Source organism: Etheostoma spectabile, chromosome 9 (assembly GCF_008692095.1).
Source record: "Etheostoma spectabile isolate EspeVRDwgs_2016 chromosome 9, UIUC_Espe_1.0, whole genome shotgun sequence".
Lineage (NCBI taxonomy): Eukaryota > Metazoa > Chordata > Actinopteri > Perciformes > Percidae > Etheostoma > Etheostoma spectabile.
The window spans coordinates 37197911-37213379 of NC_045741.1; the positions used below are offsets into that span (position 1 = coordinate 37197911).

Here is a 15469-nt window from a genome sequence, read left to right on the forward strand (position 1 = left end):
TAATCAACAACTTCTCAAGTGTTTCTCGGCGAGTTTGCAGCAACTGTTTTCTGCTTCAGCAAATAGAACACCAGACCTATATGCATAGATCATTTGTCGATGCTGTGGAGAGAAAGTTCCTATTTTCTGTTTGTTGTTCCAAATTCTTTTTATTTGTATCCTGATTTATTAAATCCCCCACCCAACTGTCTAAACTTACTGATTTGAACATGATTGCTCTTGTGTCCACGTACACGCACTTATAAGCACAACAAATACGCAGACTCACACTCTTGATCGGTGAAGGGCTTTGAATATTTTGTGAGTATGCTCCTCATTACAATGTGTTGCCCTCAATTTACGTCTGCTGGCATCCATGTGTTGCAGGATTGGCTGACCGAGAGCGCCAGGCTCATCTCCAAGTCTGGCCACACTGTGGAGTGGGTGACACCATTGGGTTTACCCATCATTCAGCCCTACCACCGCACACGCAACCAAGTGGTAAGTCTTATATTAAGGCATGTGTGGGCATTCTATACTAGTCTCTCCTACCCCAAATTTCCACAGGATGCCTAACGGCTGCGTGTCGGCTCTTTGTTCCGGCGTCCGTCAATACCCACTAGGTCCGGATTTGTGGCGGAACGGCTGCGGTCATGACTGACAGCTGAGGTCTCCAGGACCCACAAGATCTTGCATATTCATGTAGAATAGAACCACAAAAACAACAACAGTTTGTTTCCATCAGGAGGACTAGAGGGGAAACAACTCTGTGCTGTGTTTTCAAGGTGTAGTGCAGGGAAATATGATCTGCGGTGTGCACGGTCTATTTTATTTTGAAAATTAACCGGATGTCTTATTTTGTTTCTGTGCTCGAGTTCCTGTCCTGCACTGTACTTGTGTGTTGAATTGCTGCGGAGCTCTCCGGCATCCGGCAAAAATAGAGGCTCTAGGTATCAGCTCCGGGGGGCTACTGATCGCCGGAGCTAGGACGTAGTCTGAACGCAGCCGTTCCGCAGTCAGTGGAGATACACACATTGACTTTAGTGGCAACCTAATGACTCCGACGCTGTTCAGGAGCGGCTCCGCAGCCGTTAGGCGTCCTGTGGAAATTGGGGGTTAGCGAAGTTGTAACATATTGTATTCATCACACACATCTGCCAGGCTTAAGCAAAATTCAGAATTTCAGAATTGGGCTTGATATAGTCAATAGTCAATAAATCAATTAATTGCATGATGAATAAAAATGAGGTTGATTATTTTTCTGGCCGCAATAATTACTATTTGCATACTTGTTTGTTTTCCTTCTTTCTCTCTCTCTCTCTCTCTCTCTCTGTCTCTGTCTCTGTCTCTGTCTCTCTCTCTCTCTCTCTCAAAGAGATTGGATAACCCCTCTGTTCCTTAGCGTAATGAGGAGTGAGCCCTCTAGTCAGCTGCATGATCTCTGTGTGGGGAGGCGGGACTCCTGGTGTAGCCAACCACCAAAAAAACTACTAAAATATTGTACTCAAGTAAAAGTACCAATACTTACATTAACTATTACTCAAGTACAAGTAAAAATATTTATCTGAAAAATGTACTTTAAGTGAAAATGACTTTGTTACATTTAAAAAAAAAACCTGTAAAACTCGCCCATGTCATTAAATAGATCAAGGGGTCATAAATCCAAAACTATTTTGTTTTTAATTAAACAGATGAAGTTGAAATTTGTTTTTGTTATTTTACTCTGTAACAAATGGGATTTGTAACATAGCAAAAAACAATACTTCATCAAAACATCAAGTACATTTTAAAATGCAGATTTTAAAAACTACTTGAATGATACAAACAACAAAACTATTCAGTACAGTAACATGAGTATATGTATTTCGTTACTTTCTACCTCTGCCAACCACAGAGTGCAACAAAGAGCCGCGTGGGGGAGAAAACGCAAGTTGAGAGTTGGAGGAATAAAAAAAAAAAAAGAGATGGAATTTGTTTTAAAGCCAAACGCCACAGCTGCAGTGTGGGCACACTTGGGATTCAGACCAAATGACCGTGGTGAACCACTTAACCTGAGCGAGCCGGTGTGTTGCATTTGTTGTAAAACCGTACCAACTAAACACGGCAACAAAACAAACATGAACCTAAAACACGATCATCCTGTGCAGTTTTCCGAGCTGGGAAAAAAACAACCGATGAGCCCTCTCCGTCTTCCCGACAGTCCACAATCACTGGGGCGTTTTGGCAACAAAGTACAAAGAGGACAGATGCAAAATGGTGTGCACTCACAGACTGTGTAATTCGCTTCATTGCTAAAGAGATGCTGCCCTTTAGTATCATCGAAAAGCCGGCATTTTGACAAATGCATGAACTCTCATTCTCTCATCCTTGGTGCACACCCTGCTGCGGCAATTCACTTTATTTGCACACAGCTTTATGCTGGAGAAATTATTTTTAAAAATCTTTTTGCATATTGAGGCATCTGATTCATGTCTTTGCACTCTTTATCCCTGAGCCTAATTTTATAATCTTTTTAGAAGTGCAGTTTTGTTTACATCCCTTTTTTATTTATTGTTTTGGTTGTGTGTGGTTAAAATGGAAGATTTTAACTTCCATTTTATTTATTGTTATTATTGCGTTCGGTTTTTTATTCCAGTGCATTTTTCATTCATAGAATATGTAATGCCATCATATCTGACATATACTGTACAGTAAAGTGTAATTGTTAAACACTTTACTTACAATAAGTATATGAATTTCTTTGAATTTATATTGAATTGCAATTCTGCTTCCTTTAATTCAAATTGTAATTCTAGATCCTGTTTTTGACATCAATTCCAATTCAAGATTTGAAGTGGAAATTAGGAGTCATTCTCAATTCAGTTCTGAAACGTGCACAAGCCTGACATCTGAGCTACTTTTCAGTTTCATATACTGTATGATAAACATCTTAGCAAATTACAGGCCTGTCTTTATCACCGCCACCAGGAGGGTATATTTTCGGCTCGATTTGTTGGCTTTTCTGTCTGTCAGCAGGATAACGGGAACACTACTGGCCCAATTTTCATGAAACTTGGTTGAAGGGTGTAGCATGGGATAAGAGAGAACCCTGTAAATCCAAATCATGGGGTGGATACACACATCATTTTTCACTTTCCTTAACATAGCGAGGTAGGGCATTTGAGCGGCATTCTTCTGGTGTTTGAGTAATTGGACAAATGAGTTCCCGCCTGGGAAAATTCACACTGCATTAACATTGTGAGATAGGGCATGCTTTGGCGGAGGTCTGCGCTCTACGGGGGCACATTCTTGTTTCTCTGCATTTTCAACCCATTCTGAAGTTCTCCTCTCACCCATTTGTCCTGCTCTCTTGGGCAATTAGATTACAAGTGGACAGTGCGCCAACGCTCTATAGCTTGCACATTGTACAGCTAGTTAACAGAAGTGGTACGTAACCTTCCATCGTTTTGCACAATAGAAGTTGTGTTGGATTCTACTCACTTTGATATGTCCAGCTGTGCCAACACAACGGCTATCCCGACTGGCGAGATTGTGGACGTAATAACGCTAAGCCCTTTCACCTTCTAGCGGACGGATGTAGGAAGTAACGAAATTTGAACACAAGTGGTCAGCCGGAGACATGTGTCTTGGCTATCCACTTGTGTCTTGCGGATCACCAAAATGCATTTTAAAAACTTGTGCAAACAGGGCCTAATTCTCACCTTTCACACCATTCACAACACTCCCACCACTGATCTTCTAATAGCACACACTTTTTTTGTCATAAGTACAAGTATATACAGTTCTCATTTATCTCTCTGTTGACTGATACTGACCAGTAATAGAAACCCCAACCTTAATGCTGTTAAATTGTAATACGTGTTAGATTTGACCTATCATTGTCTTTTTGTTGTAATATTTTAATGAAGTAGTGGGTGATTTGGATCATCACTCGTTATTCAGTGTGATTTCCATATTATTTTTCATTAGACTTTGATGGAATTTCTGATAATATGTCAGGGTGGTCAGTTAGCTGTGAATTGGTTGGTTGGTTTTACCTCAGAGATACATAGTAGGCTGACACACATATATGAGTCCTACACAAATAAAATAACACTGTTAGAGCAGCAGTTCCCCTAATACCTTATAAGAAGCTATAGCATGGTTTTTTTCATCAACTACGAGCAAGCTATCATCCTCACACAGCCGGCCCACAAATGTTGCTTCAGTCGTTGTGGTCTGGCGAAGTTCACTAAGCATTTGCTTGAAGAAGGGGCGCTGCCAATCTAAATGTAAATGTGCTGTATTTATATAGCGCTTTTCTAGTCTGAACAACTACTCAAAGCGCTTTTACATCATAGAGGATACATTCACCATTCACACACATTCATACACTGTGGCCGAGGCTGCCGTACAAGGTCCCACCTGCTCATCAGATATACACTCACACACATTTACACTCCGATGCGCAGCCAATGCGTGTAGGCCAAAACTACTTTTCATGCAATTTGATCAGCCTTTTTTTTGAACAGAGAGACAATTGACAAGGGACTGGATGCACTCAATGCTCACTGGGCTCTCCAAGTTTTCAAAAAGCCTTCAGGATTTCTATCTGAAAAAAATTCTGCTTGTAGCTCTGTACCAGACTGGTGACCTGTCAGTGCTCAGTGAATGTATTTTTCAGACTAAAATCCAAAAATTAAAAGTGAGATATACTGCAATCTGGCTTTGGGTTTGGTGTGTTGTGTTCACAACTTTTTATTCTCCTCCCTCAGTCTTTCAACCTACTAAAATAATTATTGTTTCAGTCTCCTATCATGAAGCTCTGAGTACTGCATGCTTTGCGGTTGGAATGTCCCAGCTGGGCTTTCCACCACTGATGGTGTATTGTGATTGCTGTGAGTGGCCCAACTTTAATGGAGCTTAACAACATCACTAGAGTTGTCTGTCACTTTGGAGATCTTGACAGCGGCACGTCTTAGAGATAACATGTCTCTGTGCCAGCAGATTGTGTGTGTGTGTGTGTGGGGGTGTGGGGGTGTGGGTGTACATGATAAGATATATGTGTGTGATTATGTAAAATCTATTTTGACCTATATATCCTTAAGCTTATTAACTAAGTGAAAGGAGACAGACATATAGCGTATGCCAAGCGCAGGCGGACTGCTAGCTCATGGGCTGACCCGGCATGTCACCTGCTCTTTTAGTACGACATCAAGCAGAAGGTTGGCTCAGAGGGGGAGTGACACCTCATAAGAAGGTGCAAGAAAGCAAGGGTGACAGATGGCAGGTCCCCGGAGGGTGCATCGCTTTATATAGCAGGGCACATTCCCTTGATTTGATCTGCTTCTTTTAATGTCCAGCTGGGACAAGGAAGCTGATTGGCCTCTGTGCTTTTTTTATTTGAAGGCCTAAAGATGAATAAGTGATTGAAGGGATGACTTCACAGATGAATGAGGTTTTAGCTTTAATTTCACAGATAACTTTTTTTATCCCCTGCAATAATTCCCTAATCCAGTTGCATCATAGGGCAACAAAAATGAAACTTGCAGAAAGGTCACCTTTTCCCTGTGTGGCTGGATTAAATTCAATCACCCAGTCTGCTCTCTGCCTCTAAAATCCAAGGCCACAGGGTTTCTAGGGGACATTAGTAATTAGACTCTAGATAGAACGGGAAGATGAAGTGTTATGCACAGAAAGGAAACAATAAGTGGAGAGAAAGTAGCTACAATAGCATCACATAATCAGAAGTGTGTGTACTTTTCAGTGTGCATACAGAGATGAGTGCAAATCCCGACCGATGTAGTCGAGTATTTTCCATGGCTGATGGGAGGTGAGGAAATAAGAGTATGATGGATTAGCTGAATGCAGCATGAACACATATCAGGCAGGCTGCTTAACAGGATTGGGAGATACTAATCGGATCAGAGGTCACTCTGGCTCAGATTCCCTGTTTATTTTTCAGTCTCCCTCTCCCAGGCAAGGTTACAGTGAAATCCCACTCTCAGGGGATGTGACACAAGGGAGTCGTCAGGTGGATTGGCTGGATTTGTGAGTTTATAGCATGACTAAAAGCTGAGAGATCTAATGTTCTCTATGTGGAAAGATTCCGTTTTTGGTGGTAATTGGTGATTTTCTTGGCAAGTTATGCATTGTGCATCGCTTTAGTACAGTATAACAATACAAGTCAACTCTCAACATTAACAAATAGTTAATGTCACATAGGCTGCGAAAAGATAAAAAAATCATCCTAATCATGGTTTGATTATGAGACCATGGCCCCCCTGGGTACAGGCACGTCCCAGGCCCCCCATCCCTCATACATAGGAGCAAGACACCTACATCAAAAGAGACACACGTTTTGCATCTCTTTGTGGCAGTTATCTGTTTTTGTATCTCTTACATAATCATGTGGTCAAATTGAGTCTTTGTGGTAGCTCTGCTTCTCTTTGTTGTTTTTGTGTGTCTCTTTGTGGTAATTTTGTAAATCTTTATGGCCAATTGTGGTCAATTTAAGTCTCCTTGTTGTCGTTTTGCCTCTATGCTAAACAAATTTATGTTTTTGGTTTATGTCTGGTCTGATTTTCCTTTTTTGTATCGAAGCAGGATGTATGCTTGCAGACTCGGAAAAAAAATCGTCCCTCTACAATCTGAATTGGTCCGTTTTTTAGTCTAATTTTGAGGTACTACATATCTCTAAATGTCAGCGTGATGCCCTCCATGCCCTCCTTTTTCCTTGGAAGAGTAGCGAGCCGTTCCCAGGGGTAGTATGGTGTTTCCTGCAGTTCCTGCAGAATCTTGTGGCATTTTGGGGTGAAATAATGAATGCAGTGTGAGTTTCCAGGACATTGCCTAGTGCAAGAGAAAGAAAGTTTGGTAGAGAGAATGTCTGTAAAAAGTCATTGGAAGAGTAGCGAGACTTAGGGGTATTTGTCTTCAGGGGGAGAAGGTGAGGGCAAGGACCAGGTGACCCAGAAATGGCACAGAAAAGGGGTGTAATGTGGGACCCCTTCCACTTGAATCAATAAGACGTGTGTTATTAACCACTATAGTGTGTGTGTGATGAATGGGGATTCCCAACTTGGCAGCATGGCTTATATGTGGTTAGTGATGGCTGTTGTATCCATGGCCATCTGTGCTGCCACTCTCATGTGATTTAGACTACAGGAGCCTATACCCCACAGACACACAGCAGGGTTAGCCAAGGTCTCGTTCATCACAGCCTCAGGGTTTGAGTCAGGTCTTGTGCACAAATCATGTGTGTATGCATTGTAATGAACAGGGGGTTCAGTGTAGGGTAGTGACCTCATTTACAATGTGGCAGTCCATTACTCACATCAAAGGTATTCTCAATCACTTTCACTTTCACCTTTTTTGCTCAGCTTCTCCTTTCCCTTCTTCTACTCTATCCGTTAGCACACAAAGAGGGGATGTAAGGAGGGGAATGGGGGAAACACATTCCCCCACAAGTCCTTCTAGAGCAATGATGGATGAGTTAGCAGCTATGGCCGAAACGGATGGGCTTTTACCACACTATGCTTCTGTTTTAAAACCATTTTGTGATAATTGTGTGACGTTCATCACACAGGGACCTTCAAGCATTCGACATTCTACCATGTGAACACCTGTCACTTTAATAGATATTGAACGGTGAAATAAGTTATTATTACATTTCAAATAAATCGTTCAATAACAAGCCGTTCTAAATTAATGAGGCCGACTGCCGTTTTGTTCTCTTTTTCCAAAGTATTGGTACCAGGGTTCAACAAAAAGGGTTGCCCGATGGCCCAAGGCAAAATAAACGCCACATCACCATTTATACTTTTTGCAATTTCAAAAAGTGAAGAATGGTGAATGGTTTCTGTACTATGTAAAAGCTCTTTAAGGTAGTCGTCAGGACTAGAAACATTTACATTTAGTATATCTCCCTTTAAACGTGAAAACCGGTCCCCATCAGGGCCCACGAGATACTGCACTACTCCTAAAACATTTACAGCACTCAGGAGACATTCCCCATGAATTGTATCCAGCTTTTAGGAGGTCATTATGGATTTGGAAAGAATAGATTTGGAAAGAGCATGTTGCGGAATGGAGAATAGTTCAAATTGTGGAGGGGTGTGCACTTCAAAGGTCCTGTGTTTCCTCAGTGTTCACTCTACAGATAGGCAAGCAATATTAAATAAAAGAGCTGTACATTAGCACCAAACAGTTATGAAAGGCTCTTAAGGGTGTCAGAACGGCAGTTGTAATGGTGTGGTCTCTTGCCATCCTGTTCAGAGGAGTGGTTTTTAAGGATTTAAATTCAAGACCCCAGTCATCAACGGATTTGGAAAATGTGTCAGTTTACAGTCCTTCAATGTTAGTATAAAGCAAACCAATAACAGATATTAGTTTATTCATCAGTTTTATGTCTGCCTATCCTACCCCCCGCAAACATAGGACATGAACATATTTTCTGTTAATTCATAGTATTTTGGGTAAATCTTGCTCTAAACAGTAACTGATGTCTAATGACTTTCACAATAAAAGCACTTTGGTTATCCAGATTACAGATAGACCTAAGTATTTGCAGTGCTCTGAATATCATTGAATTGAAAATGGCAAAATGTTTTAGCATTAAGATCAGCTTTGCCATCAGTTAAAAAACAAAATGTGTTCCAGAGCAACAGACAAACCGACACTTGGATACATTAGTGTAGGCTGGTATGCAAAGTAAACGCTCCAACGTTGGCGACCTGTTGCCAGTCATATCTCGGTCCTGATAGTAGCCCATCGTTCCTACCCAGGCATGGTTCCAAGGGTCCGGGAAAGACTGCCCTGCCACACATGCCTTACATGGTTTCCTGGATGTAGTATACTATAGTATACTTAACTGATGTACCACCATTTTTTACTTGGGAAACTATACACTCCTATAACTTAAAAATGTTTTTTTTAAACAGGGATCCCCCTGCTAGGAAGTTTCCTTTTCTTGATTTCCCCTCTACTCTATGTTTTTCCACTATCTGCCTCTGTCCAAGTGTGTGAAAGGAAGGTGAGAAAAGCTGATACTCTAAGTAGCCGCTTCATGTCTCCAAGATACCTTCTAACTATCTTTACTTCCTTAACGTAACGTAATTTCTCTTGAAACAAGATGACAGGATGAGGGATCTTGTTAAACTGTAAACCAGTGACCTTGTTTAAGCAGAAACAGGAGGGGTGGGATGTCTTAAAAAAAACTGTGACAGCCTTAATGGTTGGGGTGTTGTTTACACTTACTTGTGCACAATGAGGTCACCATTAAAGATTCACCAGTTTCCAGGTGACAGTTTTCCAGGAAATGAAGTAAGAAACTAAGTGATGGAGGTATGCCAGACATGATGTCACTGTGGAGTGCTTACACACACTTCACTCCAAAAGCTTTTCTTATCTAGCAGACTCTTTATCCCTCGGACAATTGACAGTACTATCCTTGATTAGCACTTTTCCATCCAAAATCTTGATATTTAGCCAATATCCAGTGTGACTAGCAATACTAAAGGAAAATGCAAACATTGGATGATGTTAAATAACTCTGGATAAAATTGTTGTTGTTATACACAGCACGACAGATAAAACCCCCATATATTTATCTAAAACTTGGTTGAATTCCCAAATAAAGGCCAACACCTGTCATTACAAAGACACCCAACTTTGATTTTTAATTAGTAAATCAGAGTTAAAGATTTGAGCCACAGTCATAGCCTTTAGGGGCAAGTAGCCAGTGTTAAGTCTCTGTGGCATCATGCTACAACATCGAAACCTCCCTTACCTACAGGCTAAAATGGTCAATTTAAAGCTAATGTTAAGCTCATGAAAATGGATATGTTCTTGTCATGCATTCCCGTTTTCATCCTCCCAGCTTTATTTATTTTTTAACTTAAGCTCTTGTAACTGATTTCCAAACATTTAATGGTCGTATGTGATAGTAAAGTTAATGTCTTCTGCTTCTAGATTTTTGGTTGGAGACATGTGGTCGGAGACATTTAAAGCATAACTCTCGCCAAAATACATTTTTCTTTATTTTAAGACCAAAGAATAGAATGAATTAATTAATTATTTTTCCAGTTAGTCAACAATGACATTGTTAGTTTCAGCCCTAATATTTTGTATCTCCTTGTTTCAACACTATCTCTACAGAGCGTCTTGTCTGTTGTCCTTCAACCTGACATAATTGTTATTTTAAAATCTTTGTGATCTTGAGTAGGATCTGAAAGTTCAGTGTAAAGTGTTAAAACTTGAGATTATGAACCCTCTCATTTCTGTCTTTGTTTTGCCTCTCCAGCTGAAGAGTACCATGCAACATATCAACCTCCAGATCAGCCATGACGCCAAAGAGTAAGTCATTCTACAACTAGCACCTCTTTCTGTCTGTTTCCCCACTCTCATAGTGTTACATCACTGACCTGGAACAAAGACAGAGGATAGCTGTTGAAAGAAATTGTGTTTACAGCAGTTTTTTTTTTTTTATTGTCTTTGGGGTGATTCTGCAGTTATAAGTTTTCGGAATGTAGCTTCATAGCGCTTGACAACTCTTTGTTTAGCATTTAGAGGTGATGGAAGTTGAAAGTAAAGCTCTCTGTAGGCAATTAGCTTACATTTTCAACAACTTCAGCTTCACAAAAGCTCTGTCTCCAGTGGATACTTCCACTAATTGCCTACTCAAACTTGCATGTAACTTTGTACTTGTCATAAAGTAGGAAATGTCATCAAAAGTGTTTGGAAACTCTTTTGAAAGCTTATATTCACACTTCCACTTGGAGATAGAAGACGTCAAAATGGGTTTTTGCTAACGGAAATGAGTTCAGTAAAGTGGTTCAAACTGTTGTCGAGAAGCTTCATTTGTAGATGTACAACACAATATACTGCAAAATTGTATTACTGCCAAATTACACACATCAACCAGAAGAAAGAGGAATTATGAAAGAAAAAGGTTAGCGAGTCAGCAGCAAACAAAAGTACATATAAACAGTCAACAATAGATTCTAAATTAGTTTTTTTCTTTTTTAAAGAAAAGTTTTTGGCAGTATTTAACATAACAAAAAACAATGGGCTAAATTACAGTTTTATATAGTAGTAATTTGACTAAATTCCGATTAACAGTAAAAACACTTGCCAGCATTAGAAAATCCACATATGATCATGTCCATGTGTAGATGGAACGACTTTTGATGCCAATAGGTTGATCAGAGAATACTTAACTAGTGAATATGCTTAAGTAGGGCTGGGTGATATATCAGTATAACAGCGTGATATGAGACCAGATATCTTCTTAGATTTTGGATATAGTAATATTATAATGTAAGTGTTGTCATTTCCTGTTTTTAAAGGCTACATTACAGTAAAGGGATGTCATTTTCTTAACTTACCAGACTGCTCTAGGCCTTTACCCACTTAGTCATTATAGCCAAATTATTGATGGTTATTATCTAATTTGATTTAAATTCTAATATAAAATCTAATATTTTGTAAACGCTCCAATTGTCAATGCTACAATATCATCGCAATATCGCCATTGAGGTATTTGTTTAAGATCATTATGATATCTGATTTCTCCACATCACCCAGCCCTATGTTCAAAACATTTCACATTATATTATTACACCAGCTACTTTAGAACCTGTGATTTACAGAGTGGCAGTGCACTTCAATAGATCATATTTGGCCTTTTAGGGTAAAGAAGGCCATGAAGGTGTTCTCAGAGAAGGTGGTAGTTCAGTATGTGTGAATGACTGCAATGATGGGGGAGGTGAGAGAAAAATGTGTAGATAGAGTTTTAAAAAAGGCAACAGAGGAGCAGTGACAGAGTTGAGCAGAGGACACAAAGCGACGGAGAGTCGAGGGGGAGACGGGACGGTGATTACTGAAGACAGATGACAAAGACTGACAGCCATCCTCAATCTGACATCTACAGTGCAGTGTGGAGGGGGCTGAGGTTGAGAGGGAGGGAAGAGAGGGAGGGAACAGGATACCACTCAGTAAGGCTGTCTCGCCTGAAACTTGAAATTTGCTGTCAAGAGAAAGCATCAGTGTTTCACAGGCTGACATTCTGAGCCAAACTGGACACAATGGCCATGACTGATTTAAAAAAAAAAGCCGCTTTCTTCCACCCACACTTGCTGTAATTAAAGACCCTAAAAAGGCTCGTCCAGCTTCTAAATATGTCCGTAGAATCAGACGAGTCGTGGCAGCCTTCAAGCGCTGGCTTTATCTTGATTTTTCCTCCTTCCCTCTCGTCTTTAAAGTAATGCTGATTATCTAAACCTCTAAACTGCAGTGAAAAAAACGAACATGAAATGCTAAACCCGGTGTCAACGCTCACCATCTCTTGAGACATGAACAGCTCTATAGTGAGACCAGATACACAGTTGGGGTTGCTAACTCTTAAAGTACTGACTGTGCACCGTTCCTGTCTGTCAGGCCTATGGGACTTTAGGGGGAAATGTTTGCTTTGTGTGTGTGAGTGTAGGTGTGAGACAAAGGGGAAGACAGTGTTCCTCCAAGTGCACTTGGAAATAAATCTCCAGGAATCTTGTTTTTGTTCAGCTCCAGCCCAAAGCAGCAGCAGCAGAAGAAGAAGTAAAAGCGCTCTGATTAAAGTCTAACAATTCCAAGCTAAAAATAAAATGGACAGAAGGTAAACAAGATAGACAGACAGGCATCCTTTGTGCCTTTTTGAGTGTGTTTTAGCATTGGGTTTGGCCCAAGCTCTCTTCGCTCGGTCTCCATTCCCATTAGAAGAGCGTTCTGGTCTGTGGCAGCCCAGAGGATTTGAATGGCAAAGGCTCAGGGTAATGATTTTTTTTTTTTTTTTTTACTTTTTAGTTCCATCATCATCAGTAGTAGCAGCAGCACTGCATTTATATCACCTTGTACTATTTCTTTTATATCACTGCTATATTTGTATGCTCTCATATTGAATTTAGAAAGCACAGAGTCCCCCGGGAGTCACATAGCAGAAAATAAATATTAATGTTGAAATTCATGCACAGCATACTTTTGACTTGTCATAGCAGGAAAAGTGCGGGCGTGATTGAGAATATCAATGGCGCAGCCACTAGTAGTGTTATTAATTACATCAGTGCTTCTCCACGAATGTCTACAAAAAAAATGCAGTATATTAGTAAGATGGACTTTCTGTATAAGCTTCTGACCTTGAAGACATAACATACAAGTTCTAATCCTGCGTCTCTGTGTAGAGTAGGCACCTTTTAAAGCTCGTTAATTAGCATGTTCATCTCTGTATTCCCTGAGCCACGACCACTTTTGAAGGATCCAGTCACTTGAAATTCCCCCCATAATTCTGCAAGTAATGTTTGTTAGATCACTATTTCCCCATTACTTTACATTATTTAAAAGTGCTTATATTATGCTTTTTGGCTTTTTCCTTTTCTTTTATTGTGTTATATATATCTTTTTTGTGCACGTTATAGATTTTGAGGGAAAGCACCTCAAAATACAATTATGAACCTGAAATTGAACATAATATGAGCAATTTAAATGGTCGCTTTATCTGAACGTAATTTGGCACGCAAGTATCATCCCCGCAAAATTAAAAGTACAGTTTGATAATTTATGTATGAATTATCATTTTCACACAACATGTGTAGATACTGCAAATATTAATGAAAAACACTCAATAAAAGATTTAAAATGTGCTATATTGTACTAATTGTACAATTCCATTGTGGTTGTTAATTCACAGTGATATGCTTAAAGGTCCCATGGCATAAACATTTCACATTATGAGGTTTGTTAACATCAATAGGAGTTCCCCCAGCCTCCACCTTGCCCCCCCCCCCCCCCCCCCCCCCCCCTTTCCTCCTCAAAAGCTACAAACTCAGAAATGGTACATACTAAGGAAAGCTCATTGTCAGACTGACTCTAGTGGCTGTAGTTCTGCACCAATGCTGGATTTTGGTAACGAGACTTCAGATATGGTATTAGGGGACCACTAAGGTCTATATAAAAGCATGCATCCAAAGAGCACCATGTCATGGGACCTTTAAACACTCCTTACTTTGAGGGGCAAATTCACTGTTATCACACATTACATTACATAATGTTACATTATCAGACTTCAGAAACATCCTCAAGGGTACAATGGTTTTAATGCAATGCTTACTGTTTTCCAAGTTGTGAAGACAACTTAAAAAGGAAATCAAATATATGATTGCTAACTGCCTCCGTGGGAATTATCTGCCTGGCTCCTAACGAGGCCACTGCAGACTTGCTAGAGAAATTGGCTGAAACATCCTGTTTGATATTAGAAAGCCTCAAAGTACAGCAGTTCTTGTTCTATATCTATGCTTGGCTTTCTGTCCCTTCTCAGGAGGCCAGACACAGTTAAACAGAAGAACGCCTTCCCGCCAAACTTCATCCACTCTCTGGACTCCACACATATGATGCTGACTGCTCTCCACTGCTATAGGTACCATTCAACATACTGTAGAGCATGGATACCTGGGAAAAAACACAGATACATTCCTTTTGTCTTTTGTTCCATAATATGCAGAGTCATTTTTCTAAAGGCAGTCTATTTCATGCTTCTGACATCGACTCTCCATGAATGCGTGACCTAAAATGGTTTTGAAAATGTGCCCTGTCATCTGCAATGCAATTATCACCTCAGATATGTGTGGTATGATATGCCGTGTAAATATAAGCTCAATCTCTTGGAAGGTGTCATAACTCACACTGGCTTTGAAAGAACATCCACCAGGGTTTTAGCAATTATCGTCGCAGTAATACACCCTTTTTTTTCCAAAGTCTCTCTACTCTTTATGTTCTTAACCCCTTCTTCATTCCCTCTCTTCTCCCTTTAGTGCTGGACTGACATTCGTCTCAGTTCACGACTGTTTCTGGACCCACGCCCTCACTGTGGACACAATGAACAAGGTATCATATTAATGTACAACCTTGCCTTTCCTTTTTTACTCCCACCTGTCTAGATTCTTTTACCATTCCTCATCCCCCTCATCCTTTCAAGGTATCAGCAGGGTTTAAAATGCTTCCTTTTTTAATTGATTAATTCAAGTGTCACATGTGACTCAAGTCTCCCAGCTCAATATTAACACCCTTTAAATCTACTCCATTTGTACTTCCACTAAAGTAGTAGCAACAGAATTGTGAAAGACTGTGATTCCACTGGTTAAGATTCTGCCGAATGCAAAACAGAATACCCAATCCCACTCCCATCCTCTGTCCATTAACACAGTCAACACATTAATGAAGTAAACACATCTGGTTAACACAAGTTTTTAGCTGGGACTGTCCATCCTGTGCCGTACCTGAAGTTGCTCAATATTGGTTGCTGTCTGTATATTCCTTCATGCACAACTCGTATTCTTTCAGATGTTTCATGCACAGATGTTTTAACAGCGGCGATGTTGTGTATTGTTTGGGGTCCTTGCCACAACAAGACCGATCAACATTGAAAATGGAGCCTTCTTTTGACTGCATTACCAGAGAATACATCACATGCATGCTTCAC

The 15469-nt window shown here is 40.2% G+C and overlaps 1 protein-coding gene across 2 annotated transcripts in view; it reads left to right on the top strand.

The window, feature by feature from the left end:
* The window catches only part of polrmt (polymerase (RNA) mitochondrial (DNA directed)), a 51604-nt gene that overhangs the window by 27801 nt on the left and 8334 nt on the right, over positions 1 to 15469 (top strand). For both annotated transcript variants that reach the window (XM_032526100.1, XM_032526101.1), the window contains exons 15-18: positions 367 to 480; positions 10262 to 10314; positions 14309 to 14407; positions 14802 to 14874. In XM_032526100.1, the coding sequence (XP_032381991.1) occupies positions 367 to 480; positions 10262 to 10314; positions 14309 to 14407; positions 14802 to 14874 (339 nt within the window). The remainder of the gene's footprint in view (positions 1 to 366; positions 481 to 10261; positions 10315 to 14308; positions 14408 to 14801; positions 14875 to 15469) is intronic.